Consider the following 22,061-nt stretch of genomic DNA (forward strand, 5'->3'; position numbering starts at 1 on the left):
TAAAAAAAAAATTATAAATCTGATATCCAAAAAAAAAAAAAAATAGGGCAGGTCAATTCAATATATTAACATTCCTTACTTAGAAGTTAGAACTATACATGGGCCGTTAATGGGCTGTAGCCCAAATTGTATAGAAGATTGTTAGGGTCGGCCACAAACCAAAGAATTATTTTCTCTCTCTTGTCTCACTTCTCTGACGGTTCTTTTCTTCCTTCGTCCTCTCGTTTCGTTTCGTCTCGTCTCTCTCGCGCTCTGAAAAAATTTCGCAGAATCCGTCATGTCTTCCGGCGTAAATTCAACTGGCTCCGCCGCAGCATCAGCGGCGGTCGACAAGATATTCTTCTGTTACCAGTGCAATCGCACAGTCACAATCTCGATTACCGCATCCGCTGATCCTTTCTGTCCTATTTGTAACCAAGGGTTTCTCGAAGAATTCGAAGACCGCAGCCCTAATCCTCCCCCCAATTTCAACCCTAACACTGATGGTTCCTTTTTCCCCATGGCTGATCCTTTCTCAACCTTGCTCCCTCTCTTATTCGGCTCTTCCACTGCTTCTCCTTCCGGCATGGACTTCATGAGCTCTAGCTTCTTCGGTCCTTCGATGCAACCACAGGCTCGCTCCACTCAGCAGTCTGACGCGTTTGATCCGGTTTCGTTTCTCCAGAATCATCTCCAGCATCTGCGATCTAGCGGTACGCACGTTCAGTTCGTGGTTGAGAATCATCCTTCGGATCCAGCTCATCGTATCCCTGGGAATCTCGGTGACTACTTCTTTGGTCCAGGTCTTGAGCAATTGATTCAGCAGCTGGCTGAGAATGATCCTAACCGTTACGGAACTCCTCCTGCTTCCAAATCAGCGATCGATGCGCTTCCTACTGTTAAGGTAACTAAGGATATGTTGAAATCGGAGATGAACCAGTGCGCTGTTTGTATGGATGAGTTTGAGGATGGTAGCGGTGTTAAGCAGATGCCTTGTAAGCATGTGTTTCATCAGGATTGCCTTCTCCCGTGGCTTGAGTTGCACAACTCCTGTCCCGTGTGTAGGTATGAGTTGCCTACTGATGATCCTGATTATGAGAACAGGGCTCAAGGAGTTCAGGGGAGTGGTGATGGACAGGGTTCGGTTGAGGGACAGCAGACTCCAAGGAGGTTTAACATACAGCTTCCTTGGCCGTTCAGGAGACAAGATGGCTCTGGTTCTGATCCTGGTTCAGGGTCAGGAGCACCTGGTGCTGGTGGAGGTCATCTTGAGACCAGGGGTGAAGATTTGGATTGAGGTTTGTATTGTCTTCTCTCTCTTTCTGTACAGCCTCTGATATAGCCATGAAACAACCCTTTGTTTGATTTCCGTGCTGTCTTTGTGCCACTGGACTACTTGCGGTTTTTGTTAGGTACAGAATAATAGATTGTGTGGCTGCAAGAACATTGTCAATTTGTGGCTATACTGGAAATGTATATTCGAGCCATTGCATTGATGCCTCTATCTAATAGTTGAAATGGGAAGTTCAAGTTAGGCATCTCTTTTGCAATATTGAGCTTTTAAACGTGGCTGCTTGTTTTGAAAATTTCCATAGGCACAAACTTGTAGATAGCACTGTAACATATTGTTTCATTCTTGCTCTTGCTTCTCCCTCTGTTAGCAATATATCTCCTTGCTTATTAGATATCTTCAGGACGCTGAGCTAGACTCAGAGGTATACGTGAGATAAGATAAAGAAATTATTTAGACTCAACAGGATGCTGAAAGTGATTAGCTGAGAAGAAATAGTTTGTTGTATCATAAATTAGGCAACGCTTCTGTAGATCGTGCATATACGAGTTTTTTTAAATCTTGTGTGGTAGCCTAATCTTGAATTCTCTACATTTTGTTTATTTTAAATTGGCATGTGATATTCTGATCAACTTGGTGATTAGCATTTCTTCTTTGTGATATGAGATTTTCAATGTGGATAACAACATGGGGAGAACTTGTATGGGTATCTTATGAGGTTTCTCACTGTCACTAGTTTAGTGTGATGTTGAGATATAACTGTGCTGGGTATAATAGCAGCTCTTTCTTAAAGATGCTGGAGAGGTGGAAGTGATTAGTGTTCATGAGGAATGCACAAGATTTCATCTGCATATGGCCATTTGAGCATAACTAAAGAGCTTGTTTGCTAGTTAACTAAGAGTCTCAAGATTAGCATAAATAGTGGATTCAAGAGACTTCTAGGTCATGGGTAAGTTAGTTGGATAAATGCTAAGGTTTGTACTGATTGATTCGTTGGAGAGATATCAAATTGGTGTGGTTGACGCCCAACTACTTATAAGCAACAAAATTGTTATTTGAGTTACAGATTGCCGCTAATCCAGTTACTCCATGAGGTTTACATTGCATTACATTGATACTTATCACACTTCGGTGTAGACCTTTACTTATCACACTTCGGTGTAGACCTTTATGGTTGGGTTTTTGGAACCAGATGTTGTTGGGTCCATGAGGTTTACATTGCAGTACATTGAAGAAGTGAAATCACTTCCATTGACTGGCCTTTGTTTAAGACCTTTGCTTTGACCTAAAGCTTTTGCTGCTTTTCATTTGTGGTGCAGTATGTGTTGCCCAGAGTCATTGCTTGGAAATTGGATCAGCAGGATATCGCAAGTTCAAAAGAAAGAAGAAGAAAAAGTAGTTTTATTAGGGAAACAAAAGTGACATTGAGGTCTTACCATATTTTGTACATTTAAAAAAGGTTTTTTTTTTTCAATTCGTTGTTATTTTGGGGATTATATAACGAATGTGAGAGTTCTAAAATTTGCAAATCTTCATTATCGTGTTATTATTGATATTTCTGATATAACACCTTTCCATGGATTGGGTATGTGAAATTGAGACCCCATACCCAATTGGGATTCAGACATTCAAATCTAACATTTGGACATGCGAAAAATGGGACACAAAAGTATGAAGTGGCAGACAAAGGTGACTGATTATCTAAAAGAAGAAGAGATATTATCAAAATAAACAGTCCCTTGTGGTATGTTTATTTGACCTTTTCATAAAATGACTTTACAGCTTTTATGTTTTCTAAACTTATCTATTACTACACGTAGTCGCAAGTTCGTGCAACCTGTGATTTCCCCATCGCTTCGTCCTTCTCAAATGCGCATTTCAATGCGGACAAGCAACAAACTGTGAATTCTACAGGCTCACTTAATCAGATGCAATGTATATGTTAATTATATACGACAAAATAGTCTTCTTGTAAAGTGATTCTTTATGTTTAGAGGTAAACTTGTATAATTGAATGAAATATTTTATCTTTGAATATTATTATCACATTTGACACTTTTATAACTCACAAGATATTTGCGTATATGGAGTATGTCATTAGGTTTAAACACGTGTATTTTTTTACTTCGATTATTTGATGAAGATCTGTATCTATAAGCAAGACGCACGTCGTAGAGATAGTTTTAAAAACAATTTCACATAAACTGACTGTATTAGATGTTAAAACAAAAGTAAGATTGCCCACAAACTAAATCCAAAGTAAACCTATACCCAAGTAACGTGATCTTCTTCCACAAAACGTTTGACTAGAAAACCCTAATTTCAATATTTTTGCTATTGGTAGCTTTTCTTCTATATATTCAGCGACTCCACTGTCAAGATCAGGATGTTCCTTGACAGGTGCGCAAGGAAGCGTCTCTAGGTCAAGAAACATCTCTTTCAAAAAATATGGTGTAGTTGATACTTGATAGGTTTTTGCTTACTAGTAAGGATTCTAATATCTGGCTGGATGAAGAAGTATTCTTTTGGGGAAAACCAGACGGGCCTCCATAGTTATTTCGGAACCCCCAGTTGGGTTGTTGTAACACGTTTGTAAAATATTAGTAATTTGGCTATACGTATTCTTCTTCCCTTCTTTCCCCTTTTTGTATAGCTTTGGAATTGTTGAGTTGGCATAATAATTAACAGGAAAATTTACGCGAATTCTTTTTCTTTTGTTTCCGTCCAAATTTTGTTGATTTGGCATAATTTTATTGAACGTATTGAATTAAGAGTACTAACGAGAAGGTGAATGCGAGTCACTATTGTCTTTTTGTACTTGTTGTTGTTGAACTAACTAGAAATTATGATCCCATGTTCCATAGATTTGTCCCTTAAATTATTGTCAAAAAAAAAAAAAAAAATTGTACCTTAATTAGTGCGATATGCAAGTGTGAATGACCATGGTTTTACAAATTTGCATGTCCTAAGCTTTTGCTACTCATATTTTCATTGTCATAGTTTTAAAATTTATGGGACAATCATAATCAAAAAACAACATTGTTTGTCCTACATCGACTAGATCCGCCAAAGGAAGGGGACAGATAATTTAAGGTTTGGGGTATATCATTGATACATACAATTAACGATTGTCTAATTCCGAAGTTATTAATATCTTAATCTTATATGTGAGGAAGAAGACGCTTTGACATTCCAAGTTTCAATGTAATAGTGGCCATGCCCAATTGGTCGACAATGATAGATTCTCTTTTGTTCGGCGTCTTGACTCGGACATGAAATCTAAACATCGATCAAGATGGGACACGACGAAACGTAGAAAGTGGCAAACAAAGCTGATAATATCTAAAAGTAGATATATCAGATAAACAATCCCTTGCGGTATGTTTCTAAACCGTTTTGACCTGTTCATCATATGAATGCAACTTTAATTTTATGTATACATTTATAATATTTGAGGGGTGAATGTGAGAAACTGAAAAATGGGTTTAGGATTTACACATAGTAGAAACCTTGCAATCACGATTTTGCACTCCGCTGCTTTTTAAGTGACATTATAATGTTGTCGACATATAAAAAATTTGATTTCGAAAGGCTTACTTAATCACATGGTCGCAACATGTTTTCATATGCGAAAAAAGTAACAATATCCGTGGAATTCAGTGATACATGTGGATTTTTTGTTTGTAGGTTGTTCATTTGTAGAAATGATTATATATCTCTTACTAGTTAAAAAAATCTCACATTGGTATTTGGTACTTAAAAAATTTGTATAGATTATATGTTTAGATTACACCTTACTTTTTTAACCATTATTTATCACATAACATTCATTTAAAACCTAATACATTTTATAGATTATGTATATGTTTAAATCTCTTTAATACTTTTTTTTCATACATCTTTTTCATAAATCGTGATAAAACTTGTTTTGTGTGTATGACAAAATTCTTATACTTTTAAAAAAATATTTTTAAAAATAAATCACGAGTCATGGCGCTTCACGTGAGGTTATTTCCTTATTGTTGTTACACTCGTCATGATGGTGATCGATTACTCGCTTTCGTGGCTGGAGAAAGTTTTGCAGTTGATTCTTTGGTGAAACTAATTTTAGAGAGAAGTAGATTATGGGTTTTGAAGCAAATAAAATACATGATAAAAAAATTATAATATCCTAAATATTGTGTAAATGTGGCAGTTGTTCAATTTTTTTTCTTTTCAAAAGTGACCATTTTATCATTTTGAATAATATAATTTGAAGAAACATACATATATATAAGTTTGCGGTGTTGAAATATATATCATCCTCTTGAACGTATATATAAGTTACATGTAACTTTATTGTCAATAATTCAAGTCAATATATAAACGTCACATTGACAAGTCAACCAACGATTATTTTGTGTTCGATCGTTTCGTCACAGTAGCGACTAATAAGTAATAACTAAAGACTAAATTGTGTTTGTTTGGTGGTATATATTACACTAATTCAAAATTTAAGACACTAATGTTAGAAATAGTTGCTTAATTAGCTAGTAGCGACAGCAAAACGTATAACAAAAAATTCTAGTGCTGGTTATTAGCGATACGAAACGAATAAAAAAATCGTTAATCGCATTTGCTATTGATTAAGAATGAATATGAACTACATGACGATGATCAAATTGAACTTTCAACAATATCAGGTGTATATAATAACATTGCCCATCAACATAGCTCACTTAATGTGTGTATGTGACCTTCGGAAAGGATGTCTTTATATTAAAACGAATATAAACTTAAAATATTCCCATTTTTTTAATTAATATATATGGTTGACTTAATTATAGAAAATGATATAATAAATTTTTTGCAGACCACTGTTGTATTTTTGAGAAATAGAAAACATATGGACCGATTCTAATCTCTTACTTCTTGCACATTAATTAGCTTTCTTGATATTTTTGATAGCAACTGGTTAATTTTACAGTTGGATTTATTTTTGATTTTAAATTTTCTCAACGAGAGAATCATTAATTCTACAATCAATTCTATATCAAAAGCTAATATTACATTTGCAATAATCATTGCCATTTCTAACTGCCTTTTTTGTAAACAGGAAAAAAGATTCATGGACGGCGATACTAGGGTTTTGACTACGCTTGAGCAGGATGCCACCATGGCAAACGCTGGTGAGAGAGATCGCCCTCCGGAAGATCCACCTGACCGGCATATGTCCTGGATGAATAAGGTGAAGAGTACTAATGGTGGGGGGATTTTGACGCCGGATGAGGTGATGGATGATGCGTTTGTTAAGGAACGGGTGACGCTGGCCTTCCCGGATGGGGAGGACGGGGAGCCGGTGATCACCATCGGGAAAGAAGTGTTGACGGCTATGAACGGGTTATGGCAGCAATGTATGATTGTTAAGGTGTTAGGTCGGAATATTTCTGTCGCAGTTTTGAGTCGGAAACTGAAGGAAATGTGGAAACCAGTGGGGGGATGACAGTAATGGATCTTCCTCGTCAGTTTTTCATGGTCCGATTTGAAGCGGAGGACGAGTATATGGCGGCTTTTACGAGCGGACCTTGGAAAGCTTTTGGCAATTACCTGATGGTGCAACGGTGGTGTCCAGAGTTTGATCCGCTACGTAATGAGATTGTCACAACGCCTGTTTGGGTTCGTCTGGCTCATCTGCCGTATAACTTTTATCATAAGGCAATTCTGATGAGTATTGCTGAGGGGTTAGGGACACCAATTAAAGTGGACGTAACGACACTCAATTTTGAGAGGGTTAGGTTTGCTCGAGTGTGCGTGGAAGTAAACTTGCGGCGGCCGCTTAAGGGTACAGTAATGGTCAATGGAGAGCGATATTTCGTCTCGTATGAAGGTTTAACGAATATCTGCTCTCACTGTGGTCTGTATGGTCATTTAGTTCACTCCTGCCCGAAAACGGTGCAAGATAAAGGGGCGACTGAAAATCTGAGTGTGAGACCGATGGTGCTAACCCAACCCCAAATAGCTCAGGCGGATGAGGGATTCGTTTTGGTCACATCCAAAAATAGGAGGCCATTACCACAAACAATTCCGGTGGTGTTTGCAGCTGGGGGTACTGGTCGGGGGTCGAGTCAACGAAGTCGGGGTTTGCCATGTGATGGTGGTTCAGGGAATATTCCGCTTGCTAACAGTTTTGGAAGGTTGGAACAGGATTTGGCTTCCCGTGATTTACGAGAAGAGGATTCTGTTACGACTAATAAGGAAAATAGAGATCCTCAGTATAATTCTCAAGGGATCACGAGTACTGCGCAAGTAAAAGAGGTGTTGGTGGGGAAGGAACGTGCTAAACTTCGAAGGGCTCAGAAAGAAGGCCTTCGTGAAAAAAGGAATATGGGCCCGAAAGCCCAGGAGAGTGGTACGTCCAGGCCTAAACCAGCGAAAGTGACTAGGCCCACACGAGGGCTTGTTTTTGGTCTAGTAAGGGAAGGTTTGGAAATGTCTTCGTCGGGTAAGAGGCTTAGGGTGGAGAAGGATAATGTGGGTTGGTTGGGTAGTTCTTCGGCCGTTGGTAATCCGAGTCCGGTGGTCGTCGCGGGCGAAATCTCAACTGCGACGAATGGCGAAGGGGATGTGCATTCTAATTTGGGGATGGTACCGGTGGTACCGAATCCGGCGGTTCAGAGGGAACTGCCGGCAGGTGAAGGGGTGAGGGTGTGTCTGGATGAGGGAGGCCAATAAGGGTGTTCCCCGGTGGTTCCGATACTTTTACGCAGCTTTATGATGAATTTACTTCTATGGAATTGCGGGGGGGCGAATAAACCTAATTTTCGGCGATCAATTCGATATATGCTTAAAAGATGGAAAGCGGACATATTGGCAGTTTTTGAGACACATGCTGGAGGAGATCGAGCAAGGCAGATTTGTCGAGGTTTGGGGTTTGAATCCTCTTTTCGGGTCGACGCTGCTGGTCAGAGTGGAGGGTTGTGGTTACTCTGGAGAGATGGAGTTGGTGAGATGGAAGTGGTGGAATCATCTGATCAATTTATCTATGCCAGATTGGTTAAGGATGGCTAGGTTTTGAACCTTATTGTAGTTTATGCGGCACCTACGGTTACGAGACAGAGTGGTCTATGCAACCGATTGAGCGAGGTGATCCGTGATGTGGTTGAGCCCTTGGTGGTGGGAGGGGATTTTAATACAATTGTTCGACTAGATGAGCGGTCTGGAGGGAATGGACGCCTATCTTTGGATTCGATCTCTTTTGGTGATTGGATAAATCAGTCATCGTTGATTGATATGGGCTTTAGGGGCAAGCAATTTACTTGGAGGAGAGGATGTAATGTTCACACAATGGTTGCAAAGCGTCTTGATAGAGTGTTATGATGTCCGCAGGCTAGGTTGAAGTGGTCTGAAGCTAGTGTGACTCATTTGCCGTTCTTATCTTCTGATCATGCTCCACTGTATGTGCAGCTGTCCCCGGAGGTAAAAATGGATCCTCGTCGTAGACCTTTTAGGTTTGAGGCGGCTTGGCTACAACATGAGGGATTTAAGGTATTGCTACTTCTTGGAGGAGGGATCTAAGTACGCTGGATGCTTTGAAGCAACTTCAGATGACGTTGTGTAGATGGAACCGAGAGGTGTATGGTGTGGTTCAGAAGCGAAAGGAGGTCTTGCTTAAGGAGTTGGATCATGTTCAAACGCTACTTGAGCTTACTCCGACGACTGAGTTATTGACCCGGGAAGAGATTTTATTGCGTGAGTTTGATGTGGTGTTGGAACAGGAGGAGATGATCTGGTTCCAAAAATCGAGGGAGAAGTGGATTACTTGTGGTGACAGGAATACCTCTTATTTTCATACATCTACGGTTATTCAGAGACAGATAAACCGCATTGATATGTTGAAAAATGATGAGGGAGGCTGGATTCTGCTACTCAGGAACTGGAAACATTGGCAGTTGCGTACTACCAATGTTTGTATTCTCTGCAAGATGTGGATGCAGTGGTGAAATGGTTACCCAGTGCTGGTTTTGTGTCACTCTCGGATGCTGATCATACTGCGTTGGACAAGCCGTTTATAGCCTCGGATGTTGAGCAGGCCATTCGTGGAATGGGAAGCTTCAAGGCTCCTGGTCCAGATGGTTATCAACCAGTTTTTTATAAACAAAGCTGGGATGTTGTTGGGGAATCAATGGTAAAGTTTTCTCTGGATTTCTTTGCTACGGGTATGTTACCAGCTGATATAAATGATGCTCTTCTTGTGCTTATAGCTAAAGTGGCTAAACCAGAGAAAATCACACAGTTCAGACCGATCAGCCTGTGTAATGTCTTGTTTAAGACTATAACCAAATGTATGGTGGAGCATTTAAAACAGGTGATGACGAAACTAGTTGGTCCCGCACAGGCCAGTTTCATACCTGGGAGAGTCAGTATAGATAATATTGTGGTTGTACAGGAAGTTGTGCACTCGATGAAGAGGAAAAAGGGTCGCAAAGGGTAGATGCTTTTAAAGTTGGATCTCGAGAAAGCCATTGACAGGATCAGATGGGACTTTTTGGAGGATACACTGAGAGTATCAGGTCTATCAGAGGTTTGGATTAACTGGATTATGAAGTGCGTCTCGGGTCCCTAGATGAATCTGCTGTGGAATGGAGAGAAAACAGAAGCCTTCAAGCCTTCGAGTGGTCTTCGACAAGGTGATCCTCTATCTCCGTTTCTGTTTGTCCTCTGCATGGAGAGGCTGTGTCATCTGATTGATAGATCAGTGGTAGATAAAGAGTGGAAGCCAATCAGCATTTCTCGTGGGGGCCTACGCTTTCTCATATTTGTTTTGCTGACGATTTGATCTTATTTGCGGAAGCGTCTGTTGCACAAATCTGTGTTATAAGAAGAGTGCTGGAGAGATTTTGTGGAGTCTCGGGACAAAAAGTTAGTATGGAGAAATCCAAAATATTCTTCTCTGAGAATGTTTCTAGAGAGTTGGGTATACAGATCAGTGAGGAAAGTGGAATTAAGTCCACCATGGATCTTGGTAAGTATTTGGGGATGCCGGTGCTATAGAAGAGATTGAATAAGGCGACGTTTCGAGAAATTTTGGAACGGATGTCCTCAAGGCTGGCGGGTTGGAAGAGTCACACTCTTAGTTTGGCAGGGCGCTTAACTCTTACGAAAGCAGTATTATCCTCTATACCAGTTCATTCCATGAGCACTATTATGCTTCCTCAAGCCACTTTGGCTTGCATAGATAAGGTGTCTCGCGATTTCTTATGGGGCAGTACACCAGGAAGAAGGACGCAACACCTGGTTTCTTGGGATAAGGTATGTTCGTCTAAATGGCAGGGTGGACTAGGCATTCGAGCTGCTAAAGACATGAATAAGGCTCTTATCGCTAAGGTTGGATGGCGGTTGCTGCAGGATAGAGGAAGCTTGTTGGCTCGTTTGCTCAGAAGTAAATATAAAGTGGATGATACAACGGGGTATAACTGGCTGTCAGTGAAAAGCATGTGGTCCTCAACATGGCGAAGTATAGGTGTTGGCCTTCGTGACGTGATTTTACAGGGTCAGAGTTGGGTGCTTGGTGATGGGAGGCACATTAACTTCTGGACTGATAAATGGTTGTCGAAATACCCGTTGGTTGACGCAGTGGAGGGAGAGTTACCACAAGCAGCATTGCAGTTGAGAGTTAGCGAGCTGTGGAGAGATGAGGGTGGATGTGACTGGAATAGGATATCTTCTTATTTGCCTCTAGAGAAACACTTGGAGTTAACAGCGTTTGCTGTGGATAGGGTTACAGGGGCTACTGACAGAATTGCTTGGGGAGAGTCGCCAGATGGGAAATTCTCAGTCAGTTCTGCGTATGCATTGATTACTAGGGATAATTCTCCAAGGCCGAATATGGAGAAGTTCTACAGGAAGTTGTGGCGCTTACAAGTGCCAGAACGGATCAGAGTGTTTCTTTGGTTGACTAGTCATCAAGCAATCATGACCAATATGGAGCGGGCAAGACGTCATTTGTGTGATTCTGCGGTTTGTCAAGTTTGTAAAGGCGACTTTGAGTCTATTATCCATGTTTGGCGGGATTGTCCCGCAATGAAGGGAGTTTGGGAGAGGTTGGTGCCGACAAGAAGACACCAACAGTTCTTTGAAGTTACTCTGTTGGAATGGATTTCTGGGAATGTATCAGAAGGATATGTGGCTTCTGATGGTGTTCCATGGTCTACCCTTTTTGCAGTAGCGGTCTGGTGGGGTTGGAAATGGAGGTGTGGAAATGTATTCGGTGTGAATGGGAAGTGCCGCGATCGTGTTAGGTTTCTAAAAGACTTGGCTAAAGAAATAGTTTTGGCGAATGTGATGAAGGAGAGGCCAGTGAGTACGCAACCCCGGGTTGAACGACTGATAGGCTGGTCGAGACCAAGGGTGGGTTGGATGAAGATGAACACCGATGGTGCATCTCGTAGCAATCCAGGGTTGGCCACGGCTGGAGGGGTGTTGCGAGACTCAGATGGTCGATGGTGTGGAGGGTTTACTTTGAACATAGGGAGATGCTCGGCACCGCTTGCAGAGCTCTGGGGCGTATACTATGGTTTGTGTCTGGCTTGGGATAAAGGAGTCCGATGTCTTGAGTTAGAGGTGGATTCGGAGCTGGTGGTGGGTTTTCTGAACACAGGGATTGATGACTGTCATCCCCTGTCTTTCCTGGTACGCATGTGCCATGGCTTAGTTGTGAAGGACTGGTCAGTCCGTTTATCTCATGTATACCGTGAAGCAAACTGTCTAGCTGATGGTTTAGCCAATCATGGATTTCTCTTTCCTTTAGGTTTTCATTTGTTGGACTCTGTCCCTATTGAGTTATTCTCGATTTTTAGAGACGATGAGGTTGGGCTCATGCACTCAAGACATATTCGTATGTAAGACTGTTGAATTTTAATAAATGCTGGGAGACTATTGTCTCCCGGTCCCCTACCAAAAAAAATATTACATCTGCAAAAGAATAGTACACATTTTATATATCGAAAACAAAACTCTTAACAAAATTGGAACCGGAAAAAAACTACTAAACCATGTTACAAATAACACGAATTAATAAAGATGAAAAGAGCATAGCTAGTAAGCCTAGTGTAGATAAGTTACATGAACTACTTTACTCAACACACTCCCCCAAGATTAATCTATCAATTCTCATAATAGTGAGTAAATATATGTAGAAAAATTCAAAAAAAAAAAATGGATCTTAATTCGAATTAAGTACATTAAAAGAGGAAAATATCAGCATTAAAAATCTGTGATCTGAAACTCAAAAATTAAAAAGAAGCAACAACATCGGTTTAAGAAATAAATACAAAATGAGTGTATAATCGTCATTTCAGAGCATGTGAGGGGCTGAAAATTCATCTTTTCAAAATTCAGTTGGTGGCAAAAAAACGCAAAGACATTCAAAATTGTCGGATAATTTTAAATTTTATTTTTGTTAAAAAATACGAAAAATAGATAACAGTTAAAAGAAAAAAAATAAAATTAAAAAAATAGGAAAAACAGCAGTTTCCTTTTTCTTTTTTTCTTCGTCCTCCTTTTCTTGTTGTGAAGCAGAGAAAAAAAGCTGCACTTTTTAAGATATTCTCTCCAAAATTTCTCAGTAAATTGAAATCTCCACTGTTTACTTGGGAGATTTCTAAACTCTTTTTATCTTCTTTTTCTGTATTTTCACTTCTTCTACCGCATTAGTGTACCCTGTTCTTACCCCTTTTGTATGTTCTTCCATTTCTGGAGTTTACAGAATCTGAAGTAGTTTCTTCTCTGTGGTGGGTTTTCTCTGTCTGAGATCTATCTTCCAGAAAAATCAATTCTTTTTTTGAGAATCTGAAGTTTTCTCCTGAAGGTGTTGCCGATTGGCTTTATATATATATATTTTTTTTTTGCTGAGCAGAGCTCTGATTCTTGGAAGGTATTTGAAAGGGTCTTTAAATCGAACAAATTTGGAAAATTTCTGCTTTTGTTCTGTTTCTCTTTTTTTTTATTTTTTTTTATTTTTATGAATTCTCAACAAAATTAGAAATTTCGTATCGTCTTCTGTTTGGTTTGTGTGTAGTGAGTGAACATACATAGAAATACGGAAGTTGTCTTTTGTATCTCAAGATTTGAGCTGAATTTGTAAGCTTTTTTTCTTTTCAATCTGTTCTATTTTCGGTTTCTTAAAAATTTCAGCAAGAGATGTGTTTGAATGTCAACCAGGCAAGCCCTTTAGATATTTTAATCGCATTTTTTTTTTTTTAAATCTCCTTCTCAAGATTTCGTCAACCTCTTCAATGAATGTCGTCGTTTCATTGTTTACTCCATTAATTTTATTCAGAGATTGGCCTAACATTTCCCATTTTGATAGAGAAACTTGAAAACACTGACTGAAGACTATGGAAAAAAAGCATTTCAGTCTATGTCCTTATAAGTATGGTCCCCGCCATTAGAAGCTAGATAGGTCTTTTGGAGTGGGGTTCTTCTTCAAAAGCTTTATGGAAACCAAATATAGATTCTTTACTTTTTTTGTTTCTTGAACACTTCCATTTAAGCTGATAAGTTTCCTTCTTTCTTGCAGTAAAATGTCCCAAAAGGTTACTCCATCCATGCAGTCACTTAAATCTTTGCCGGCAGACTATAGATTCGATGGTTCAGCAATCTCTGATCGACTTGAAAAATCTTCTGGCGGGAGTGTTTCCTCAACCAATTCGAGTATTCCAAGAAAAGTTGGCTTAAGGAATGGTGTTAGTCGAACTGCTACTGCTGCTGGGGATACTGAGGATTCACCTTATAGCGGGCATGGTGTTTTTGTTGAAGAGCAGTCTTTGATCAATGATGTGGACCCTGGTACTGCTACAATCCCCTTGCCTCAGAGTGATGGTGATGAACGCAGGTGGAGCGACACTAGTGCATATGCTCGAAAGAAGGTATTTTTTTAGATTTACATCATCTGATTCTCGAGGCTTGAGGGTTTTGTGGCACAGTCACACATTTCATGGATTTCTAGCTAATTTGAGAACAAACTTATTGCTTCTGAAGTTATAAGAGTCGGGATGAAATTTTGACAGTTTTTAACTTTAGATACTGCAATCTTGGATTCAACTTCCAAATGGTAACTGGGAGCTTGGGAAGATATTGTCAACTTCAGGAGAGGAGTCTGTTATTTCTTTGCCCGAGGGAAAAGTAAGTGACTTTTTGTACCCCAAGGTAGGCATGAGTTAATAGTTCAAGTGTATGATCAGATACCACTTCTGCACTTGATTAAACAGGTTATAAAAGTTATATCAGAGTCTCTAGTACCTGCAAATCCTGATATTCTTGATGGAGTACACGATCTAATGCAACTAAGTTACTTGAATGAGCCATCAGTGTTGTACAACCTCAACTATCGATACAACCAAGATATGATATATGTAAGTTTTTTGTTCATCAGGGTAATAGTGTTTCCCCTGAATCTGTTTTCATAGTTCTTCAAGCATTTATTATTTTGCTTTTTAAAGCTTTTTCCTTTTTGTGGTACTAGACAAAAGCAGGGCCAGTTTTGGTGGCTGTGAATCCTTTCAAGGAGGTTCCTTTATACGGAAATCGCTACATTGAAGCATACAGGAAGCGATCAAATGAGAGTCCTCATGTGTATGCAATTGCAGATACAGCAATTCGCGAAATGATACGCGGTGGGCTCATGCTTTATTGTTTGTTGGTTATTGAAAGTTAACTTTGCAATTCTCATGAGTAAAAAAAAAAAAAAAATCAATTCTCACACCATTTTATCTTTTCCAATTCAGATGAAGTTAATCAATCGATCATTATCAGGTTAGTAGAAATGTCCTCCTTTATGCTGAGTTTTTGTGGATTTACATTTCATATTGCAGTAGCATGAGAGTAATTTTTTGGCTATACATTAGTCTTCATGACATGTAAAGATGCATTAGTTACGACACACTGGGACTAGTAAATTTTTTGAATGAAGTGGCTTCCAGTTTGTGTATTGTGGTGTATTTCTCATGACACGATTCTATTTCTCATCTAGCGGTGAGAGTGGAGCAGGGAAAACAGAAACAGCTAAGATAGCTATGCAATACTTGGCTGCTCTTGGAGGTGGAAGCGGAATAGAATATGAGATACTTAAGACTAATCCCATTTTGGAAGCATTTGGAAATGCAAAAACATTGAGAAATGATAATTCTAGTCGTTTTGTAAGCCCTTTCATCATTGTGCTTTTTGTATATTATTGTTCCCTTATGCTATGTTGTTGAATGTTTTGGGTCTTCGTATGTCTCACAATGTTGTTTTGATATTAAAATTCACAGGGGAAGCTAATAGAGATTCATTTTAGTGACAGTGGAAAGATATCTGGTGCTCAAGTTCAAACATGTAAGTGCAAACCTTATTATTTCGCAATTTCATTTTGTTTATATATTTCTACAAAGCTAACTTAGCTTCTTTTTTGGCTTGTTCTTCAAATTTTGCAGTTTTACTTGAAAAGGTAGCTTCTTTAGATGATTTTCCCTGTTTAATTTCTTTCCTTTTTGAACATGATTCATTAACATTGACATTTTTTTCTTTGTACCTTGACACATTTTAACAGTCCAGAGTGGTCCAATGTGCTGAAGGGGAAAGATCATATCATATATTTTATCAACTTTGTGCTGGGGCGTCATCTGCACTTAGAGGTATGGTTAGAAAAAATGAATCCTAAAAGATTTCTTATAAAGGTGACTTTAAAGAGAAGAATATAATTGTTTTCTTGACAGCTAGAACAATCACTCATTAAAACCTTCCGACCTAATTGTTGTTTGTAAATTGTTTAATGTAGGTTTTCGGATTAACTTTGTGTGCTTAATATATTTTCGGTTGTATCTTCCTTAAATAAAGATAAAATTATGTTAACCATCAGTCATTGAGTCAATGTTGTGATTGTTAGGTGTACATATACATTTAGTAGATGGTGGGAAGTTATTTATTTGTGTTCTATTTCCCCCCGTTCATTTTTAAATGCAGAGAAGCTAAATCTGGCAAGCGCACATGAGTATAAATATTTGGGACAGAGTAATTGTTATTCAATCAATGGAGTTGATGATGCTGAACGTTTTCACACTGTTAAGGTAATTCCCTCTTTCAGAAGTTACTTTCTTCTTCCTAGTCATTTCAGATTTTTATTTTTCTATCTATTCATCTATTGATTAATCCTTGATCCTTCGCTGTTGCAGGAAGCTCTAGACATTGTGCACGTTAGTAAAGAAGATCAAGAAAGTGTTTTTGCAATGCTTGCTGCAGTATTATGGCTGGGGAATGTTTCCTTCACCGTTATTGACAATGAAAACCATGTTGAACCTGTAGCAGATGAAAGTAAGCCACTTTAGTCCCTAACTAGTGATGCTTACATTAATTGAGTATAAATGTTTCTCTTTTGCGTCCATGAACGTTGAATCTGCATGCCTACTACGCTTTTCTATGATGTTGCTGTACTATATTCCAGACATCTCAATGATGGCTCGGGTCTTGGACTTGGAAACAAGAATTTTTATAGATTACCTATGTGATGTACTTGTTTTCTTTTTCAGGTTTGGCAACTGTCGCTAAATTGATTGGGTGCAACATCAATGACCTCACGCTAACTTTATCTAAACGTAACATGAGAGTTAGGAATGATACCATTGTTCAGAAGCTAACACTACCGCAGGTATGCCTTTTACAAGATTTGCTTACATTTTGTTTGTGTATTATTAGACTTGAAGTAGGGTTTTGTAGAGTCAATATGGAGAAGCACTTAGGTAAAATGAGATACTGGAATTTTTCTGCTCTGGTTTATGTCTACATTCTTGCATTTGCATATTGTTCTTTGCATCCATGATTCCATGCTTCACATTTACATGAAATTAATGCTTTCGATCTCGTTTGGCATCAACTCTCAGTGTCTCACAGTAGGCATTTTATCCCCCCGAAGATTATGACAAATATTCCTATTCTTTGCTCATCTTTAGTATCTTAGTCATTCTTGTCTTTCTTTTACTTAACATTTTCCATTTGCTGATTTTTTTTTTTTCTTTTTTTCTTTGAGGCCATTGATGCAAGAGATGCTTTAGCAAAATCAATCTACTCGTGCCTGTTTGACTGGCTAGTTGAACAGATCAACAAATCTCTTGCAGTGGGAAAGAGGCGGACTGGTAGATCTATCAGTATTCTTGATATCTACGGCTTCGAATCATTTGATGTATGCTTCTGCTCTGTCTCTCTCTGTGTTTTCTCCTGAACAAAATCACGATTGCTAGCAGCTATTGTTTAAACCTTCAGTTGGCAATGGCATCCCTAAATAGTGACAAATATTAGAAATCTTTCGCCAATGAATTGTTTGATTGTAGTTGAAATAGCGATTAGGATCGAAGAGGACATATTTTAACACAAAAAGAGGCCTTTCAAGTTCATTGATGTATTTTATTGATTTGCTAAACAATTTTCATTCATCTGCAGAAAAATAGCTTTGAGCAGTTTTGTATAAATTATGCAAATGAGAGATTGCAGCAACACTTTAATCGTCATCTGTTCAAGCTGGAGCAAGAGGTAAAAAAGTTGTCCCATTCTGTATGAACTATACCGGCTCATTCGGTCGTGCATTCACATAGAGCTACAATCTAAAAGCTCAACTTTCTCTGATCGAAGTTATTAATGTTTCTTTCTACCTTTTTCAGGAATATATCCAGGATGGCATTGACTGGACTAGGGTTGATTTTGAGGACAACCAAGATTGTCTTAGTCTCTTTGAAAAGGTAGATAATAAGAAGACAATAGACTAGAAAGCGAGATGGACACCCTAATAAGAAGATAATAGAGTTCATTACACACTATAAAACCGTAGTTTATTTGGTGAAATGCTTACTTCTAGTCTGAGACATTTTTTAATGGTAATTTCGTCTGTCGTCTATGCAGAAACCGTTGGGGCTGCTCTCTCTTTTGGATGAGGAATCTACATTTCCAAATGGCACAGATATGACACTTGCAAACAAGCTCAAAGAGCATCTACACTCTAATTCATGTTTCAGAGGAGATAAAGGGAAGCTTTTCACAGTTGTGCATTATGCAGGAGAGGTAATAGCTTCTGAAACCTCAGTGACAGCAATATACATGGCATTCCAGAAAATACAAAGGCATATTATAATGGGATCTCTGATCTCTTTCACAGTTGTTCATTATTCGAAAGAAAACAGGAACCTAGTATCGAACATGAATACCTCTTGACAGTTTGCTTTCTTCATTGCTTTTCCGAATTAGGTTACATATGAGACGACTGGATTTCTAGAGAAGAACAGAGACTTGCTGCATTTGGATTCTATTCATCTTTTGTCATCTTGTTCTTGCCTCCTTCCTCAAGCATTTGCTTCTAGCATGCTGATCCAATCTGAAAAACCTGTTGCCGGCCCTTTATACAAAGCAGGTGGTGCTGATTCCCAGCGTTTGAGCGTAGCTACTAAATTTAAGGTAGGGTATTTTGACTGATGTTACTTCGTTTTAGCTACATATTTTACTTTAAAAAACTCATTATCTGCATAGATGTGGTGACAAGAATACCGCGTATAAATCTTCAAAACTTGTTGTGGTTACCAATTTTTGCCTCTCTCACTACAATTATTTTTTACCCCTTTCTTATCCTAAAGGCTTCTGCTTACACTGTAGAAAGAACAAACCTCTCATATTCTATGATATTTTGTTATTAATGATCTTGCCTGGATTTTTTCAAGGGTCAACTCTTCCAGTTGATGCAACGTTTAGGGAACACTACTCCACATTTCATTCGCTGCATCAAGCCAAATAATGTTCAATCTCCTGGGTTGTATGAGCAAGGGCTTGTCTTACAGCAGCTAAGATGTTGCGGGGTCCTAGAAGTGGTTCGAATTTCACGGTCTGGATTTCCTACAAGAATGTCTCATCAGAAATTTTCCCGAAGGTGACAACGCCATTCATCATTTTTAGTAGTTATGCAAGGGACATTGTAGGCGTTTCTTCTTAAGTTGTAACCATATGGGTTTTTAAATGATCATACTGCAGGTATGGTTTCCTTCTGGTGGAGAACATTGCCGATAAAGATCCTTTAGGTGTTTCAGTTGCGATTCTCCATCAGTTTAATATCTTGCCGGAGATGTATCAAGTTGGCTACACAAAGTTGTTTTTCAGAACCGGCCAGGTATAATATCTACTCGCCTAATGTCAAAGACTTTCTTTTAAAAGTGCAGGGATAAGATTCCCATGTGCATTGCAGATTGGGGTTCTTGAGGATACGAGAAACCGTACGCTCCATGGCATTTTACGTGTTCAAAGCTCTTTTAGAGGATACCAAGCACGCTGTCACCTGAAGGAGCTTAAAATGGGAATTTCTATTCTCCAGTCATGTATGACTCTTTTGTCTCAATTTAATTACCTTGGTTTTGCATCTTTGTCTCGATCATGATGGAGACATTTTGAGCTTAAACTGAGATATTGCTTCTTCCCACCTTTTATTTTCCTAGTTATTCGTGGAGAGAAGATAAGAAAAGAGTTTGCTGAGTTACTAAGGAGGCATAGGGCTGCTGCTACAATACAAAGCCAAGTTAAAAGCAAGATTGCTAGGCAGCAGTATAAGGGAATGACCGATGCTTCGGTTTCGATACAATCAGGTATAAGGGTTTATTGTATTTCTTAGATGTTACAGATCATATCATCTGGACTAGCTGATTTTCATTGTTGATACTTAATTATTGCAACCTTTTCGCAGCAATTCGTGGTTGGTTGGTTAGAAGATGCTCAGGGAATATTGGATGGCTAAAATCTGGAGGCACTAAGGTAAAGGGGTTATTATATTTCCACTCCTGTCTTCTCACAATATCTTTATGTCTTCTTTCATCTCACTGATGTGATCTATTTTTGTTTCGGTTCAACTGCTCAGACAAATGAGTCAGGTGAGGTGCTAGTAAAGGCATCAGTACTTTCTGAGCTTCAACGCAGGGTACTTAAAGCGGAAGCTGCCCTGCGTGAGAAAGAAGAGGAGAATGACATTCTCCAGCAGAGGCTTCAACAGTATGAGAACCGGTGGTCAGAATACGAGACAAAGATGAAATCAATGGAAGAAATCTGGCAAAAGCAAATGCGGTCATTGCAGTCCAGTCTTTCCATAGCAAAGAAAAGCCTAGCGGTTGAGGACTCGGCGAGAAACTCGGATGCATCGGTCAATGCAAGCGATGCAACGGATTGGGATTCAAGCAGTAATCAGTTCAGGAGCCAAACAAGCAACGGAGGAGGGTCAAGACTACAGCCTATGAGCGCGGGTCTAAGTGTGATTGGGCGGTTAGCAGAAGAGTTCGAACAGAGAGCTCAAGTGTTTGGTGATGACGTAAAGTTCTTGGTGGAAGTGAAATCTGGTCAGGTGGAAGCAAACTTGAATCCAGACAGAGAGCTGAGGAGGCTAAAACAGATGTTTGAGACATGGAAAAAGGATTATGGAGGGAGATTGAGGGAAACGAAACTGATACTGAGCAAGTTGGGGAGTGAAGAGAGCAGTGGTTCCATGGAGAAAGTGAAGAGGAAGTGGTGGGGAAGGAGAAATAGCACTAGGTATTGACATTGATATTGATGGAGAGGAGAGAAGATTGTTCTTACAGGCAAACTTTGGTCGTTTGCTAATTAAGGATTTGGCGGGGTTTAAATCTGGTAAAGTAGTTTGATGATGATGTTCTTGAAACAACCTCGTTTTGCCTTTCATTGTGAAGGAAGGTTCTGTGATTATACAAAAAAAAAATCTTAATTTAAGTTTGTAAATTTTTTTTATTTTTCTCCATCTTTTTAATATAACAAGTGTTGCAATTTGGGGAGTTATAATTCTGCAATGCTTACATATTTTAATCCAACATTTATATGATTAAAATAGGCAAAGCTATGTTTGTACTCTTTTTGCTTAAGTAATGGGTAAAAGAGTTGCTTCCATGCTTCAAGTGTACATAGCACAACATGAAGTGTTGTACCTTTAAAAGACCACAACTAATGATTATTACGGTATTTGTATAAGCATTTGTTTGAAGAATTTCGAAATTCTATATTTTCACCAACTTTGGAGAATAATGTTTGTCCTCGATGGAAAAATAATAATAGAATAGTAACTACAGAATTAGATTCTTTTTTGTGTAAAAACAGCAATCTAGTGGGCTATTCGATGATAAACGAATTTTAATTAGTTCAAGAATTCATTCAAGAATCAAGAAAAGAAATGTCTTTGTCGACCAAAACGTTTTACTTTGGAATCAATTAGACGCCATATATAATCCAAAGAAAGAAAGTTAACTTAAGCTACAAAGAGGATTAAGACGAATCCAAACACTTTGTAATCCTCCGATTTGGAATAAATTATTTTTTTAAAAAGATTTCCAAAAGTCATGGAGAAATGCATAAAAAGGGAAGTGGTGGTGGGGACAATTATGGCGTAATGTAAAACCAAGATTCCCCTCATACATTCATATATCAATACTAATCGAATTTTCTTTTATTTAATTGGATATCCAAATCGAATATTCTTCCATTTTCAAAAGCTCTTTGCACCACCCGTCCAGGCATGAGTTTTCTCTCAGCCACAAGATACATACTTAACTCTCGTTCATAAAACCCTTCCATTTTCTTGTATGTTCCCACATCCAACAAGTCACAAAGTGGTCTGAATCATACGGTCTTGTAATTGTAAGTACTAATTTAGCGTTTTTTTCTTGTTAAATTATCTTGAGACGTTTGATTCAAATGTACTCTCTTATTAGCTACTTAGCTTTTGGTAGGAATTAGTCAAATTCTGAAATTTATA

General features: G+C 38.7%; 2 protein-coding genes and 1 pseudogene across 3 annotated transcripts; all 3 read left to right on the forward strand.

Annotated features, from left to right (window-relative positions):
- The first annotated feature begins 116 nt into the window (after window positions 1–116).
- Window positions 117–2,805, forward strand: LOC104765868 (E3 ubiquitin-protein ligase RING1-like). Its single transcript, XM_010489651.3, has 2 exons — window positions 117–1,277; window positions 2,590–2,805. The coding sequence occupies exon 1, from the start codon at window positions 278–280 to the stop codon at window positions 1,274–1,276; it is 999 nt and encodes a 332-aa protein (XP_010487953.1). The 5' UTR covers window positions 117–277; the 3' UTR covers window position 1,277; window positions 2,590–2,805.
- A 3,620-nt stretch (window positions 2,806–6,425) lies between these two features.
- On the forward strand, window positions 6,426–7,981 carry LOC147920373 (uncharacterized; annotated as a pseudogene).
- Window positions 7,982–12,764: 4,783 nt separating this feature from the next.
- On the forward strand, window positions 12,765–21,079 carry LOC104765869 (myosin-1). 2 transcript variants are annotated; one of them, XM_087502657.1, is made up of 24 exons: window positions 12,765–13,038; window positions 13,827–14,175; window positions 14,330–14,431; window positions 14,518–14,661; window positions 14,772–14,922; window positions 15,034–15,061; window positions 15,279–15,444; window positions 15,559–15,622; window positions 15,721–15,734; window positions 15,837–15,921; window positions 16,250–16,353; window positions 16,459–16,597; window positions 16,813–16,931; window positions 17,310–17,462; window positions 17,720–17,809; window positions 17,938–18,015; window positions 18,176–18,334; window positions 18,518–18,724; window positions 18,985–19,190; window positions 19,292–19,427; window positions 19,503–19,632; window positions 19,750–19,896; window positions 19,995–20,062; window positions 20,166–21,079. In XM_087502657.1, the coding sequence occupies exons 2-24, from the start codon at window positions 13,831–13,833 to the stop codon at window positions 20,835–20,837; spliced, it is 3,507 nt and encodes a 1,168-aa protein (XP_087358783.1). In that variant the 5' UTR covers window positions 12,765–13,038; window positions 13,827–13,830; the 3' UTR covers window positions 20,838–21,079. The 2 variants fall into 2 exon arrangements, with proteins under 2 accessions (XP_087358783.1, XP_087358784.1); XM_087502658.1 differs by lacking the exon at window positions 15,721–15,734 and having other exon boundaries at window positions 15,559–15,626.
- The last annotated feature ends 982 nt before the right edge of the window (window positions 21,080–22,061 follow it).

This window comes from Camelina sativa, chromosome 19, assembly GCF_030686135.1.
Source record: "Camelina sativa cultivar CO46 ecotype springtype chromosome 19, ASM3068613v1".
NCBI classification, from domain to species: Eukaryota; Viridiplantae; Streptophyta; class Magnoliopsida; order Brassicales; family Brassicaceae; genus Camelina; species Camelina sativa.